Below are 17,677 nucleotides of genomic sequence, written 5' to 3'. Positions count from 1 at the left end.
GTCACCCCATGACATGAGAGACACTGTCTAACTGGAGGGAGCTTAGCAGGGGCCACCAAGATGGTCAAGGCTGGAGCACTTTTCCCTGCGGGGAGAGTCTGGAGAAGCTGGGCTTGATTAATCTGGAAAAGGGAAGGCTTTGTGGGTGCCTAACAGCAGCCCCCCAGTACCTACTGGGAGCATTTCAAGATGACAGCCAGGATCTTCACAGTAATGCATGGCAGGAGGACAAGGGATAACTCACTTAAGTTGAAACAAGAGAGGTTCAGACAGGATATAAAGAAAAGCTTTTTCACTCTGAGGACAGCCAAGCAAGGTTGCCTAGTCTCTGTCCCTGTAGGGTGCAAAGACCCAGATGGATAAAGTCCTGGGCAACCTGTCTGACCTCAAAGCTGACCCTGCTTTGAGCAGGGCGTTGGACTACAGACCTCCTAAGGTCCTTTCCAGCTTATGTGATCCTATGATCCTTAATATCCTAGATAATAACTTAGCACCTCAGGTCAGCCTTCTAGCTCAAAGAGTCAGTCTTGAGAAATCCCAAAGGGAAATCCAATAATTTCTCAACTACAGAACTGCTAACACTATGGCTGACATATAATGAAGTCTCCTAAATCAGCAGGGACAAAGGGAATTTCCGACACATACTTTCAATTTCAAAGCACTGAATGGTAAGCCCTCCAAAGAGCCCCCTGTGATACTCTATTTACATTCTGTGGTTCCACCAGTAAAACAAAGGGACAAAACAGCAGGCTAAAAATACAGCAAGTCCCAAAGCATCATGCTGTTACTTGCTGGAATGCAAACTCAGCCTGAGAAGTACAGAGGAGAAGTACAAAGTAACTGATGGCAAAACAATTGCACCTTGATGTAGATATTAATAAATTCCATCACTTTATCTCAGCAACACTTCTTCCAATACTGTAACTGAGAACGTTATCTACATAGAACAGTAATTTTTTAAATTCTTTATCAAATATCAAACAAGAATTAACAAAGTCTATGTAACACAACACAAGCAAGATGCAATCACTGCAATAAGTACTGGCATATTTTTGGAGACAGCAGGAGTTACAGGACCAAGTCTGAGCACGTGCCTTGTCCTCTTCTGCAAGGGCTAATTTTGTAGAAAGCAGAGGAATCTGTTTTGGCAAGCCATACACATTTCCCTGTGAAAACAGCTCATGACTCAGAGCACACCTGCTTGTCACCATAGTTGAAGCACAGCTTTAACCCAAGTTAGCTTTAGTGATCGGGAATTGGTCTTGTTCACTCTCTTTGCCCCTCTCCCTTGCCCTCCAACAGATGAATTAATATATTTTGTACCATAGATGAACTATACTAGAGGTCAGTATAATGATGTCAGGATTAATTATCAAAAGTGATGATTCTTTAAAACCACAGAAGGCATTTTTCTTTATTGATATTTTCTTTATTGATTTGCGAGACCTTCTAGAAATTAAAATAAAAACTGGTCAGAAAAATTAATGGCACCAGGAACCATTTTTCTGAATCAAAAGGAAGAAAATGGGTTAGCTGGAAAAAAAAAAAAAAACCAAACCCAAAAATCCCCAAAGCCCCACTTGATGTTTTCCTCATGTGCTTTTTATAAACATTAAAGTTCTTGAGTAAGAAAAAACTTTTTCCAGTTGTATCTCTTTTACATGACTTTCAGAGTTCCTAATGTTGGGACTTTACACTTACTTTTATTTAGTTTCAGGACATTAATTTTAAACTATGCCATGGTTTATGAAGATCACACTGCAGTTCTACAATATTATAATTAGTCAGTACTTAATGTCCACAGAACTAGTTCCTCATCCAAATCGTTACTGAAAATACTGATATCAGTAGAAGAAAATGTCTTATTTGAGACTCTGAATAGATATGTTCACTCAGTTTTATAGCAAATTATGTATATTAGTACAGGGATTCTATCATTCTGCATACATACTTACTACACAAAGCATTAGAAAGCATTTCTAAGACCACTAACAAAAATTAGGAGCATAAATTTTATTCAAAATACAACTCTGAAGAATTCTATCTAGTTTTATAATTTTGAGTTTCTAAATTTCTCCCAATAGTCTTACCATGGTAGTCTTAACATAAAGGATATGCAGTAATTACTAATAGTATTAATAAGATTGACAGAAACCCGACAAATAAATAACAAGGATTCTAGTTGCAATTCAGAGAGCTGTAACTACGAACCTATCCATTAATGATGGTATTTGTAAACTATACGCATTTGAATAATTCTCCTTCTGTTCTTTCAGATCTTAACAACAGCTATAGCCACAATCTGGAGATATTTGTAAAGGATGACAATTTAAATGCTATTAATTTCAGTGCAAGCAATTTGTATACAAGGAGCAGAACAAAACCCAAAGACAAAAAGTGTGTAAAAGGGAATTCAAAGATGAACAGTTAAAAAAGCAAACTACACCAAAGCAGAGCACAGATAAGGGGCTGTACTGTACAGTGCATTAAAGACAGGACCATGGCAAAATAAAACAAGGAGCAAGTGATTAAATTTGACATAAGGTATTTGCCATTGTAAAGTGATGGGAATGTAAATTACAATATCAATTATGTTTCATAGCTTTTTTAGGGGAAAGTAATATGATGAATATATTTGATTATCAGGGAAGTCAAATAAAAGTAGATTTCAGAAACTGAGCTGTGAACTGATACAGTCAGACCAGCAAGAAAGAAAAAAAAAAAAAAGAAAAAAAAAAGAGGGAAGAGACATGAATTTGGAAACACAAGTAGATTTGGACACAGCTTGGCTGTACTAAGCAAGAAGAAGAATGTGTAAATAAGCCACACTCAAAGGATGCTTGATTGATGGGAAGAGAGGATTCCAGAGAGCAGGGAAATGGAAGAGGCTTCAGATCCATATTGCAGATTATCTTGGCAATGCTGCGCTTAGTGTGCAGACTGAGGTCCTCATCATTCTTCCAAAGAAGGTGGTCCAGACATTCATAATATACACCAGTAAATTGGTTGTTACAAGTCAGAGTTACTGGTCACATTGAAAAGACAAAAGAGAAACATTTTCTTCCCACCTTTGAGAAAGTGCGATGAGCCAGAGTACAATGCCTAAGCTCACTTTGTGTTTAGCTACTGCATGAACTGTGTTTAACCAAGTTGCTTCTGAGAATTCTGATTTTAATAGTTTTTGCTTGTTCTTGGCAGTTATCCTAGCCATCCCAGGCAAACAGACTGTATTCTGTGCAGGGCATATCTCATGAATAGCCATGGATCTTCACAGAAGCTGTTTATGTTGTTTTAACTATATATTGAAGATACAGAATCAGATGCAAGACGCTCTGGTATAAAAAAAAAGCTACATAAGCAAATGAAAAGGATGAACGTGCCAAGTCTAATAACTTCCTCTTAACCAGACGCCAGTTACATATTTACATGCATACATATTTTGTACCTGTTTGCTACAGTGAAGAATTAATTTTCTTTAGAATTCCAAATTAAAAAAGAAACAATAAGGTTAGAGACTGCAAGACTCCTCCCCTCAGAAGAAAAAAGATTAAAAACATCGTCTGAACTCTTGACAAAATTTATACACTTAAGTGATTTGACAGGCTTCAACTGTTCTACTGCTTTTTCAGCATTGTATTCATAAAATAGTCATTCTGCAACCAAGACACTCTGTGGGGCTAAAAGGCACTCTTTGTAGAAGAAATTGCTGAAGCAATGGTAAAAGCCATTAAACCCAGAGGGTGTGAAAAGGCAGAAGACTTGAAAGTCATTTTCTGAAAATAGATACATCTGTCTTGGTTTCTTAAACAGTCATTGAAAAATGCGGAGATTTTTTTTTTCTCCAAACTTACTCTGTGCCCATTGATTCTTCTCAAGTAGTTTGTCACTTATAATACTGCAAAAATTTGCCAAGAGGAGTTCCATAACATGTATGTTAACTCTGTAACATGAGGAGTTATAACAACATGTGTGTTAAGTATTGTAATGAAAAACATTTCCCCCTCCCTACTCCACTTGCACTGTATATATAAGTTTTTGGATAAACATAGTTTTAGTGAAAGAGTTCAGAATACACATTTTCTAATAAACCTTGCAGATGTTAAAAAAAAAAGTTTTAATTTGGTATATGGCTCCATGTTTTAAAATCAATCCCTGCTGTGCATTGCACACTATTTACAAATGATGGAAAACATCTGAATTAGTGTATGCTTCTCACAGAACTAGACTGATATATACAAATGTAACATTATAATAAAATACCTACTTATGATTTTATCACTCTTACTTTCAAAATATTTAGCATAACATTAAACTTAAACTTGTCAGTCCACAATTCTTCATTTAGCAGTTATTTTATGCTTAATACAATCTTTCATGCTATCTGCAAGATTACTGATAAAACTTTAAGGTTTGCAACAGAGAAGACAAGATGTGGTAAACAAGCTTTATGAAGACTTAAAGCAACAACAACAACAAATCATTGAAAAGTACACAGTCCTTGAAGAACACATTAGCCAGTAACACAATACGGTATGAACAGATATACCCTGGGAGCAAAAAGAGTAAGGAGATTCCATTTTATTATGATTGCCTTTCAGAATAGATTCCCACTCATATACATACTAAAAAAAAAGTCAAAACAAACTGAAATATAAGTATCATCGTGAGCAGAAAGATGCAGAAAATGAAACGGAAAACCTGCTGTCTATATGAACATGAACAGCTTTCCCTCCAAAATGATTAGTTATTCCAAATTTTTAGAGGAAAAAAAGAACCTCTCTGAAGACTGTGTCAATAGAATAATATTTTGTGTATACTCTTTGTGTAGTATACAATCAAGTAAAATTAAAGATGATAGCATGCACATTAAAAACAAGGTCATTACTATTATGGCCTATCTATATAAACAAAGACTTTGAAACAGCATCCTTCTTCAATTTAAAATAAATTGGAACATGATCTAAAATAAGAACTTTTCATTGAAAACAAAATCATTAAATGGTCACAACAATTCTTTTTGAAGATGACAGAAGCATGGGCTGAGGTTTGATTTTGGTAGTTCTTTTCAAGTTTTACTTCTGGTTGGGAGTCAGTATGTTGAATTTGAGATCTAAAATTACTTTGCTCATGAAAAAAATCAATTATTTATCAGGAAATTTAAATGACTATAACATAATTGAAGAAAACAATTTTGGGACCAAAGAAAACTTTATCTAAGCCCAATGTTTCCACATGCATATGAGCTGCTGTAACATGCTGGATTCCCTGGTTAGTTAGGCTGATGAGAATTGAAACATACATATAGCCTCTATTCTGTTCCTTCCCTTCCCACACATGCAAAGAAGAGTTTAACTCCGCTATTGTAAGTTCTACAAAGTACTTCCATTCAGAAATACCCTGAAATGAAACTGGCTGAAGAAGAAAACAAACAAAAAACCCCTACACAAAATGAAGAAAAAAGGACCCCCCAAGAAAACCCCAGAAGAGCTTGCAAAAAACTCACTGAACTGCTTTTTATTTCTTGCAATAGCCTCAAAGTATTTAATATTCCAAAACCATCCAGAATTATTTGCACGTTCGTTTATTAAAATTTATTACTGGTAGGATTTTGCTTTATTGAAAAAAGGAAACTCATTAGCCTGGTAATTTGCAGTCTTTGTATATCAACAAAAAGGAAGATGAACTGCCGAAACATCATTTTGAATTCTTTCATCCACTGACAGACTTACCTTTTCCATGGCTGAGGAAGATTTTTTTTTTTAACCTGATATGACTGCTGAGAACAATTTCCTTCTACTAGAACAAATTTTATTTATTTAAAAAATGTAAAACAGATAGAAAATTTACAACTTAGTGCAAAATAGAGAGCAATTGCTAAGTGTTAACAGAAGAAAGCATTGAACCTACCTAAAGATCAGAACAGCCGGATGTAAAAGAAAAACAAGTCTTACAACTGTGCCCCATCTACTCATGTATTTTGTGTGTTAGAAATAACACTGAAAGCATGTTCTAAATCAAATCAAGATCCTGAATTTGTTTTATTTTGTACTTAGCTTTTAGCTGCAACAATAAGGGTACTATTCTGCTAGAAAGAGTTGTGGCTTTCTGAAGCTGTTTGAGTAGAGAATATTGTATGTCTGGTATGTTCAAGGTGGTCTTTGTAGTATGTAAGAGCAGCTTTTCTTCTTTACCTATTGAAGAAATTGCTCTCAATGGTAATTTTAAAAAGAGCTCTACAAGTATAAAAAGAGAGCCAGCATCTATTATTCAATCATAACTTTTTTCCACGTTATTGATGTATTTAATTTCTAAACCTGTTTGCCTACTAACCAATTCATACTTCTCTGTGAATTCAAGTGACATTTGAACACCTGGATGCAGAATATCATCGGCTAATGAAAGGACTTTTAGGAAGGTAGGTTTATTGCTATTTTTCAAGTGTTCTCTATTTATAAAGAACATTAAGACACAACCATACATTTATACTGTGGAGAACAAGTAAAAAGACCATGAGTTTGTGAGGAACAGTCCCCATCTTGCTCAGAATTTATATTTTGTGAATTAAAGGTGACAGAGGACCATATGGAAACCCATGATAGAATAAAAATGCAAGTAAACTAGTAACAGAAGAGAGAATTCTACAACACATTTCCATACCAGTAATAATGACAGTATTCACACAATCTCTATATATCAAAAAACCAACAGAATTTGAAAGAAATTGTAATAGTGTCAAGTTACTGAAAAATAAAAATGAGTGAGAAGTCCTAGAATATGTGTTTCAGAGAAAATTTCAATACTACAAGATGGAGAATGTATGCATGGGTTTGCGTTACTTGTGAAAAGCACAGCTGGATCCTATGTAAGCACAGGAATATTGCGGAGATAGCATTCTCACCAGTTGATTGACTAAGGAGAGAAGGCAGTTACAGTGGGTAAGTAACAGCTGAAGATTGCAACTTCTTCCAAATTATAACCACTATCTCTACAATGGGAACTCTGACAAATCTTTCCATTCAGAAGTATCACGAAATGAAATTCGCTTAAGCGAAAACAAACACACACCACACCTCCCCCCCCACCATACCCTTCACTCCTTCTATAATAGTTTCATGTTTTGATATTTGTCCTGGACATATATGTGTACATGTATTATATTTTAAAATAGAAACAACTATGAAATTTTCTTAGGTTGACTGCTTCTCTGTCTCTGCCTAATAACACAGCCTGAGATTTCTCCTAACCTCTACAAAATTTGATGTTGTTTTTTATTTTTTTAATTACTTTTTAAAATTTATTTTTTTAGTTATTCTCCAAGATGTTTGTTTTGTTCTAAGAAACATGACACACCAATTCTAAACATAAATAACCTGTTCAAAACTGGCCACAAGGCTATGACATTTAATTCCTATGACAGTATCTTTAAGATTTATGAATAAAATTCAAATAACAACACAAAAGAAACAATTATTAGTATTCCTGAAATACTAAGTAATTACATCAGTTCCTATCATAGCTGATCTAAGCATAGAAGATGTGAAAATACAATCAATCCAAATGACTAACTGACATACAAGTGAAACAGGAATGATCTTTGGAGGATTCCAGGCATGTATGGGTCTTGCATGTTTGGTTTTTGGTTTTTTTTCTATTTACAACTGCAAGCTGCTTACTATTTTTATGACGTAGTTCATTTTTTCACCATTTTTTTTTTTTAAATCTTGAAAATCTGCAAACAATTTAACAAATTTCTCTTTTCCTACTCAGTTCAGTGTCTGTGGGCATTTATATAAATTGATTTTATTCCAGTGATCTTGCCTGTCAGATCTTGGTATCTTGTCCGATTTTAATTTCATTGCCTCAGCAAATTATATAGGTGTTGAAAGTTGTGTAAGACACAAGCCTCAATGTTTTTGTAATCTTTCATTTTAGGTAAGTGACAGACATTCACCCCAAAACAGTCATTCATCACTGCAGATAAATTATTACACCTTTCTCTTAGGGAAAAGTACCTCACTAAAAAGCTTTTCTCCATTACTTAGACAATGTCTTCCTCTTTCCTTCTGATTATTTTTGTATCTTTCTCACATTATCTTTTCAAAAGCCAGGCTTTAAAATGGTCAAGAAAAAAAAATATGTTGTTTGTTATTCTACTCCTTTTCTGCTGTAGAGACAATACTCTTTTCTTTGAGACTGAAAGAGTAGCAGAGGAAGAAATGAATCCTTAGAAATCTAAATGAAATGAAGATGTTGAATAAGCAGGACAGCATCCTTTTTGGATTTTTAAAATCATTTCACTTAAGTATTTATTTTCCTTGAGTCTATTTCCTAGAATCTTTAGTAAAAGGCTACATTAAGCAAAAATGGTACTTTTGAAGGAAACAATACAGCTCAGCATTAAGGTCTCCCCCCCCTTTTTAAATTATATAGATTCTTTTTTTCTATTTTTCTGAGAATTTTAACTTTTGATTTCCTGCATGCTTCTCTTGGATTCTTAACTCAAAGAAGCATTATTAATCACACCTTGATTTTTGACAAGTTTACGCCATTCTTGCATTTGTGATTTGGACTTATACTCCTTTACCAAGAAAAGAATAGACTCTGCCTACAGGAGTAAGGCTAAGGCTAAGGCTAAGGCTTCCCAAGTGAATGAGTAACACTGAAAGTAATCTTTGGATATTTTGCCCATTCTCACCCTTTCCTCCAGTAAAAGGGAAAAAATACCCAAACCCAGAAGTATTTTATGCCATAGGAAATTCTTCAGGTGAGCCAGACATGGATCTTAGCACCATTCTAATGTAAACTATTACTGACAAGACTGCATTGTTTGTGCAAATGTGTTAGAAAGTTATCCTTGCTATTTGTAGTGCATTTTTACCCCAATCCTAGCAAACCCAACTCTTGAATTTCAGTTCATCTTCTGACCCAACAGACACTCTTACATGAGACTCAATTGAGCAGGCATTGTAACTGCGTAAAAAAAAGGACTGACTTGCCAACAAAGAAAGAGAGATGATACTGGAATTATTGATAAAATGTATACCAATAATTCTCTTAAATCCTCAATAAAGCAGCACAGCAGTCAACAGACTAACAAAAGTCCTTGTCTTATTCCTCACTTATCCACCTTTAGCAGAGTAACAGAATCCACAGCATTAGCAATTTAAAATAGGAAGGAAGCAAAGCTGAGCTCAGTTGGAGGAAGAAATTTTGGCTTCCATTTGGTTTTGATTTTCTTCACTGGATGTTTTTCTGCACTTCATAAAAATAATATCATACTTCTTTCATATTACCAAATCAAAGAAGAACTGTGCAGCAAGACTCTTTGAACTGGATGTAAAATATACACTTCATAATGCTTCAGTACAGATACTAAGTGAAAAGATATGAAAGACCTCAAAGAAAAAACATCTCTGCTTTACTTCCTAGTAAATCTTTAATTTCTAGTGGTGACACTTTTTAGGTTAGCAGTAAGAGGTATTTATGATATCCAAAAACTTTTTATACAACACAAAAAATATTAACCAATACTTTACTACCATCCCTACTGCTTGCATTCACCTCCTGCTCCTGAATCTCTCCTGTAACAGGAGAGATCTGTTTCAAACAAAAAACTGACTGTGGATATCCCAAATGGATATTAAAGACCACAAATAATTTGAAATCCTACTAAACATTAGACAGTATAAAGTACGTAAATTGTGTATTTCCAAATGTTATTATTTTTTCTAGTTTCCAAGTAAACACTGTTGCACAACTATACTTAGCAAAAACAGGACTCACACATTTTCTGATGCAATTTCATTGAAGATTTATAACTTAAGAATTAAATGTAGGTATTTGTAGACACCAAGTCAAAGCCATGACATTCTTTAATATTTACTTGCTTCATTTGGAATGCTTTTAGTTCTCAGAAGTTTTTGAATACTTTCTCAAAGAAGTCAAAAGTCTCTTTTTCAGAATCCATAAGAGGTGAAACCATTATCTTTATGATTTTACTGACAGCGATTCTATTTTAATCTCCCCCCCCAAATGCTCCATAAACACCTTTTATCAAATTAAACCATCTGTAATATAATTTCCCATTTCCCCACTATGTCAGCATTATTCTACAAAATCAAACCAGTGAAGCTAGCTTGTCTTTCAAAAAGTATTTTTCAATGTTTAGCCAAAATTCATTCTAAATGTATTAATGTATTTGTTCAGCTCTGAAAGTTTTAGACACACAAAATCAATCCTTATATAATTCTATAACAAGTGATCAATTACCTGTTAAACTGGCCAAAAAATTGCCTAGAATTGGATGACAGCATTCTACCACAACGGATTGTTTAGGAAAACACAACAATAACAGAAAAAAAATCCTCTTCAAGAGTCAGTTAAGCCAAATGATTAAACGTAGCTTCTCCTACCCATATCTTCCTGTTGAATCCAAAGAAAGCATTCTCTGCAGTTACTTAACTGCAAATACGATTTGTATTGTTATTTACATTGTTACCAAGAAGCAAAAGTTACTTGGTCATCATAAGATTCCTAAGCCTAATAAAGCATACACCTATATTCAAACTAGGCAAATGACATTGCTATCATATAAACACTTGGAAAATGAAAGCATTCTTATACTTACTCTTTATAATGGATGCTGAAGCGTAAGTTACTGTTATTGAATATACTTTTTTTGTAAGTATAGAAAACATTTAAAATCTATTTCTATGTGATAATTTGGATAGAACCAATTTATATACTGAAAACTACAGAGACCACAGGATTTTAAGAACAGGTAAGTATTTCCACAGGGACGTAAAAATTCAAATCTAACAACTCTCATTAAAATACCAGTTAATTGAATTCTGTTGCCTAGTATTCTTACAGTACTTAAATCCTTTGAAAACACATTAAAACTACCAAACTAGAAGAACAGCAGTATCAAACAGGAAGAATTTTTAGTCAAATGCCTGCTGCTGCTTTTATGACATTCCATATTTCATCATTATAGACTGGCTTACGAACTTGTACTAATGTAGCAGCTTTAATAAGTAGAACTGAAGTGGTAGACTGTTGCCCCCACATCACAAACCACTAACATCAGTATATATTTTAGTTTCTCACCTTGTCAATCATTTTACGGGCTTCCATTTCTTCAGAATTGGGATTTTCCAACTCAATAGTGTAAGTACCTTTGTCACTCTGGTCGTCCTCATTGTCCTTTTCAGTAGCAGCAGAAACATGTTGGCCTTTCAACTTTTTGTCCATCTCCTGGTTCTGACTAGGCCTATGGCCAAGGCTTCCCGAACTCCTTAACAAGGCAGCTTGTAAGACAGGTAATGCAGCAGAGGGTTCTTCTGATTTTTGTTTTAAAAGTTTTGCATGAACACCATGTACTGCTCTGTGATGTGATGAGCTAGTTTGTACAGATGAAGGGACTGCTTTCTCTCCTGACGTAGGTTTCACTCTTTCAGCTCGTGCATGAGGTGTTGGAGATGGAGATTCTGGGCACAAAGCTCCCACATTCTGAGAAAAAGAGTAAGAACGTCTCTTTCGAGGATGGTCTTCATCAAAAAACTCAATCATAAAGGCAGTCTGACTCAAACCGGCTTGCTCTTGCTGCTTTTCTGTGGAATGGACTTTCTGGTGTGACTTTTTCAGCTCTGTATGATGATGCCTTAAATGTTCTTCAAGTGCTGCCCGCTTACTGTAATGCCGGTGTGCACCAGCATTTTCTGAATCACTTTGTGTACCATCATCATGCTTATTCCCTACAAGCAAAGCAAAAGAATATATAGCACAATGAAACAAACAAACAAAAAAAGCCCCAGCCCAACATGTACAAAAGAAAACTGGCAAACAAAGAAAGAATTTCAAATTGGTTTTCCGTTTAGACTCCAACAGCTTTCATATCTGGCTCTGCAAATTTTGTACAGCCCCTGGTAATGCATTCAACTTGCTATGAGTCAAACAATGAAACATTTCATAAGCTGGTCAGTAACAGCAGAGAATTTGAATTACCCTTTTCACCAATATTCTCATCTGTGAATACTTATCAGTGACTTACAAAAGCCAGTATTTTACCAGCTGTACTATAGTATGTTTCTGAATTATACTAATGTTGTTACACAGCCAGTTGATTACAAATGACTACTGAAAGATTCAAGGCAGGGTTAAGAGGAAAAAGAAACCTTAAAGTAGTCCTTCCGGTATCTGAAAATACCCATTGAGAGCCACAGTTCATATTGTTGGATTCCTCACACATTTACAAGAGTTTATCATGAGAAATGTCTACTAAAAATTGGAATGAATTCTTTATTACTCTTTCCAAGAAGTAAAATGAATTTTTCCATCATTCATTCCCCTCAGCATCCGATGTATGCATGTAAAGTAGTTATTACTTATTCATTCCACAAACTACTTTGAGATCTATGAATAAGGATTATGTATTTAATAAATGATATATACGCCTACAAATATACTTTGTAGTGATACCTGAAAATGCATGGAAGCCTGGACACTCATACACAGTAAGTCACATGTAACACAAAGCAACTTCATGTACAATGAAAGTGTCTACACTTTTAAGTTTTAGCTCAGTTTTACCTTCTTTGAACTCTTTTTTGATCAAGTCTTACTTGTGTATACACAGATTGTACAATTTATTTATTTTTTTATTCTCAAGAGGATAGCTTTTTAAGGTTTTCTCACTTACATAGTTAGGATATGCAGCTACTACTCAGTAAAATAGTAATCACATATTGGGAAACCTTATTTATCAGACTAATAGCACTGAATACACAGCTGGAATCCCAACTCACATTCCTGTTTGCTACTTATTTGTACAGTGCCTAAGAAAATGATGTGATGGTTCCTATACTTCCAAACAGTAACAATAAATATCAACATCACAGTAAAAGTCATATCACATGACTTTAGCAGTGTGACTTCAGTACAGGAAGAAAAAGCTGAGGAAAAAAGAAAGTTTTAATTTTTTTTTTAATCAAACTTTCAAAGCGGCTAGGTATATTCTCTACCTTATAATCTGAAAAAGTACAATTAATGAGCGAGAATACAAACAAATCACAGAAGATTACAAAATTCAGATATTTATTATAACCATATGCACCCCATAACTTACACCTCTTTCAGATGAAAATTCATCAGTCTTTGAGGAGCCAGGAAAAGGTTAAGGCCTTGTAAACAAAGCCCTTCCTATTTATCAAAGTGACAAGCTTAATATATTAAGGAATGTTCATGAATATAACACAGTATCATGAAGACCAAAGAATGCTCTGTGATATGCTCTAGAAGAAATATTACACTATTATCTTAATGCTAGCACATTGATATAATTCTGTTTTCAAGATTTTATTTTTTGGCTTAATTTGGAAGAGTCAGCCTTAAAAAGAAGACTTTTGATCAGTAAGACAAAACATGTTGTACCCAGTCCCAGCTGGTTTAACAGCTAGGCATGATAATGTTGCAGAATCAAGAAAAATGGGAATTGCAGGGTTAACCTGCTGAAATTAAAAACAGAAAATGAGAGACTTGAAGTTTTCTTTCTGAAAGTTTGAATGCCACTAGAATCTTCATCTGAACATCAAAACTACTTTCTTCTTTATTCTGCTAAGTGGCATCCAAAAGAAAGTACACTTATCACACTTAACATTTCATTTAATTTTATTTGAAGTGTCACTATCTGCAGTAAATGAACATGTATAATCACCTGGAACTCCATTCAACAGCAGCATTCTTGTAAAATGCAATATTCTGCAAGCTTAGTATAAAAATTGAAGCTCTTAGTCTATTTCAGATTCCTGACTCAAACTTGACTCTGTCGTACATGATCGATTTAAGCAGAATAACTATATGATGTATTCTTTGCCATAAATGATTTTCTTAGAGCACATGAATATTCACAGAACATATGCTATTGGAAGAGTTGCTAAAAGCATAAATTGAACTTCAGAGCTTTGGTTCTAAAAAGCAATTCGGCTTTTTAAAGTAATGCAGGGGAAAAAGTGAAATATACGAAATTTAACTAAGGTTTGGATTTCTTCCTTTTCCCTTTCAAGATCAATGTTTTAAAAACGTTATGTTTTCAGCTGTACTAGAATATCTCCAATTAGTATACTTATTGTAAGATTACTTAAGATTTGTTTTCCTATCCTCTTTTTAAGACTTAATAACTGTAATAAAATTTCCCAGCACAGATCCTTGCATGCATGTGGAGTATCTGTGATTTCAACTGAACTCAGCAAGGGCTCAGGGATCCACTCACTGGATGCTGGTCAGGAATTGTTGCTTTCAGAAATAGGCATAGCTGTAATTATTCACGTTACCTTTCAGTCTCTTCAAGTACACTGGAACGTCACTCTTAATACTTTTGGAATCCTCCTCAGTTGGTTCCCATATCATTCTAGGAGGATTGTTCTGTGCTAGCCAATCTGCTACTTTGCTCTCTGCGGCCATCATCACTGTCTGAAGCCCAGGCAGGTCCTGACCACTGGAGGAAGAAGGCTTTTTTGACTTGTGACGCTGTTCTGATGTGAATTTTGTCACGTGATCTTTGATAGTCACTTTTCCTGGAGTGTTGTCATCAAATTCAATGGTAAAGGAAGCATGCCCTGCACCTGCTGCATGGGAGCTTTGAGTGTCTTTTGTTGGAATTTCATGAATAGTGCTCTCTGCTACCTGTGAAGGTTGCTGGAATTCTTTTGTAGGGATTTCAAAATAACTTGGCTCCCTACAGAAAGGGTAAAGTTCTTCATTTGCAGCTGCAGACTGCTCCTCAGCTTGCTTGGCATCTGTGCTGCATCCTATTAAGAAAAATAAAAAATAGATTTCACAATACTTGGGAACTTCAGGTTCTTCAAGAAGTTTCCAAACTCCTGTAAAGGCCACTTGAGCAATTTCTGGAATAAACAGTAAGATTTTGGAGAAGATTAAGCAATGTAGTTCTAGAAAAATAATTCCAGAATTATAATTCCAGAATTACATATTAAAAGTATTACTGAAAAGACAGCACGACCTTTGGCTGTAAGGAGTGTAAAATGGCAAAAAGCCGACTTAGAATTTGTCAAAGAAAATTTGCATTCCAAAAAACTTTTAGATGATATAAAGGTCAGATGAGTTATCACACATGAAAAACCCGGTAAATCGCATTAGAGAAATAGTTGAAATGATCATTATTGCAATTCCAATCTATCGGAAAAACATCAAATCAAGGTGCCCCCAAAAGAAGTGCTAGTGGTCTGGCTTTCATTTCCTGCAGTGGATAGCTAGTATAGTTTTGTTTGGTAAAATTCTTTGGAAAAACAATTCACACATTAACAGAACGTAAACACTAATTCTGGCTTGAAAAGTTTAACACTGATAAGCATTGGAAAGTGTTTTGGAATTCAAACACTTTAGTTTTATCTTTTGTAGAAACCTAAAGAATCAAGCTAAATCCTACCGTCACCTGCTCTTATTTTGTTTCCATAATTTGTAGATGAACAGAAAAAGTAACAACAGCTGTAAGTGTGTAGAATGTTACCAAACCATGCTCTAACTGGGTAAAGAAAGCAGGAAGTGGAAAAAGCATGGGGTAGTAATTGAAAGTCCCACTGTATAGCCTCAACAAAGGTTAAAGTTCCTTTTGATTGCAGCAAAGCTACCAAAGTGCCTTTAAGAAAACAAACCTTCTGGTTGCATTTCATGAAGTAGTAAGCTAGCCAAAATATCTGGTGTAGAGATGTGCTATAAGCAACAGACGCTTGAGAAGTTAGCAGCAACGGCAAGTAACATTCCAGCAGAAGAACTCTGAATAGCTCCTACATGATTTATCATGAACCACGTTAAGATGCTTAAGAAATTATTTTAGGTTGCCAAGTAAAGGAATAAGAATGCAATTAACAGATTTCTGGCACTAAAAATAGCCACACTATATCAGCTAAGACAATTAACATTTGTGTATGAAACTATTATGCAATAAGGTAGCAACAGAAACATTTATACTGGAGTCAGGAGTTTAAGGGGTAAAGGATGCAGGATGGCATAATGCGCCTATTATGCTGTTCTTCACAAACACGTGCTTCTTGTGAAGATTTAGGAAAAGGTTGAAAAATTAAAAAATAAAAAAGGATGGTAATTTGATACAGAGAAATAGAACTAATTAAGGGACAGCATAATAGCTGGAAAAGTTAAAAAAAATGATGTTATGGTGTGATAACAAAAATAGTACACATTCTTTATTATTGCCATACTTGGATACCAACAGGATAAAATAACTCTGACACAGGTGACAACTCTTTCAACTTATTTTATCTAAAAGTAGCTGTTGCAAACACAAAAGATGTTCAGAATTCAGACAGTTTTTCATATTGTGCTGTTGCATTCCAAGAATACCCTAGCTAATGCTTTTCACTGCACTGTGAGCTACCTCATCTCTGTGGGGTAGTTTCCAGGCACTACAACAGCAACTCACTACTCCCCTCCCTGGGAAACAGAATGCCCTTTTTAGCCCCCTTCCTGAAAACACTTATGCCAGCAGACAAACAGTACAGAATAAACCTATTTTACTGATGCAAAGGTCATTAAAAAAAATACAATTTCATGCAATTGTAACCAATTAACCTGTAACCAATAATTAAGCAAGACTGTGTTCAATGCTCCTTCAAAAGATAACTGGCTAACACCAGTATGTTTTGAGAAATATTTCTAGTTTTGGGCCAGGCAAGAGCAATCTACTGGTCACACAATAAACAATATTTTTCAGTAAATATGAAGTAACTGGTTCATCACCATCTTTTGCAAATCACAAGATTGTAGCCAAACTACATCAGATGCATGGTAGGCTTAGGATGAGGGGATCTGTAACACTGGCTGGTGAGCACTGATGGACAATTCTCCCTGTAAAACTTGCCTGCACCAAATTTAACATTTGTAATCAACTGTTTATACTAATATTTTTGATTAAAACATGCTATAACATGGCTTGAATCTAAATTATGACAGAGTGAATCTAATCAAAAGAAGTGAGAAACTGAACTACAACTAAATTGTAAATTTTGCTAAACTAGAAAAATTCTGACAAATACATTGATATTATATATAATGAAAAATATCTGAAGTACAAGTTAATTTTAATTACTTAAAAAATCCTATTTTTCAGCCTGAAGTACTTGCATTTTTAGAAGAGTTAAATATATCAGAATTGATTAGAATAAGGAATTGAAAACAATGCGGAAACAAAAATATAGATCCTGATCTGAACCACCCTTCAGAATTTTTCACCCAAATTCTAAATGTAAGTCCTTACAGCTTTCTAAATATTACAAAGAGTGATCTATAAAATAGCCTTACCTTTGAAATCCTATTATAAAAAGTCATCGGTCAAGATGAAGAAAATTATGTATCAGACTGAATACAGAAAGCTTTACGAGAAAACCCTCCAGCAAATACTGAAGATAGTTAGCGGTCATCACAGCTCTATAATTTTTAAATAGAACAAGCATAGTATCTGTACAGCAAAAAAGGCAATTGTGTGGAATTGAAAGCGTGTTTTGGGAAAATGAGGGGATGGTGGGTTGTGAACTGCTACCTCTTCAGGGACTGAAGAGACTTCTGAACTGGCAAGAGTGAAAGGAAAGGGGCAGAAAAAGAAGCAGGGTATCTGTAAAGAAGCAGCTCTCATTCTACAAAGGTC

At 34.8% G+C, this 17,677-nt stretch overlaps 1 protein-coding gene across 7 annotated transcripts in view; it reads right to left on the bottom strand.

Annotated features, from left to right (window-relative positions):
* Window positions 1–17,677, bottom strand: part of CEP170 (centrosomal protein 170) — a 106,266-nt gene that overhangs the window by 43,903 nt on the left and 44,686 nt on the right. For all 7 annotated transcript variants that reach the window (XM_069800620.1, XM_069800624.1, XM_069800625.1 and 4 more), the window contains 2 exons: window positions 14,331–14,807; window positions 11,110–11,756 (listed from right to left, as the gene is read on the bottom strand). In XM_069800620.1, the coding sequence (XP_069656721.1) occupies window positions 11,110–11,756; window positions 14,331–14,807 (1,124 nt within the window). The remainder of the gene's footprint in view (window positions 1–11,109; window positions 11,757–14,330; window positions 14,808–17,677) is intronic.

The sequence above is a fragment of the Haliaeetus albicilla genome, chromosome 13 (genome assembly GCF_947461875.1).
Source record: "Haliaeetus albicilla chromosome 13, bHalAlb1.1, whole genome shotgun sequence".
NCBI lineage: Eukaryota > Metazoa > Chordata > Aves > Accipitriformes > Accipitridae > Haliaeetus > Haliaeetus albicilla.
The sequence above is the reverse complement of the archived record's forward strand: the minus strand, read 5'-3'. Positions and strand labels throughout refer to the sequence as shown.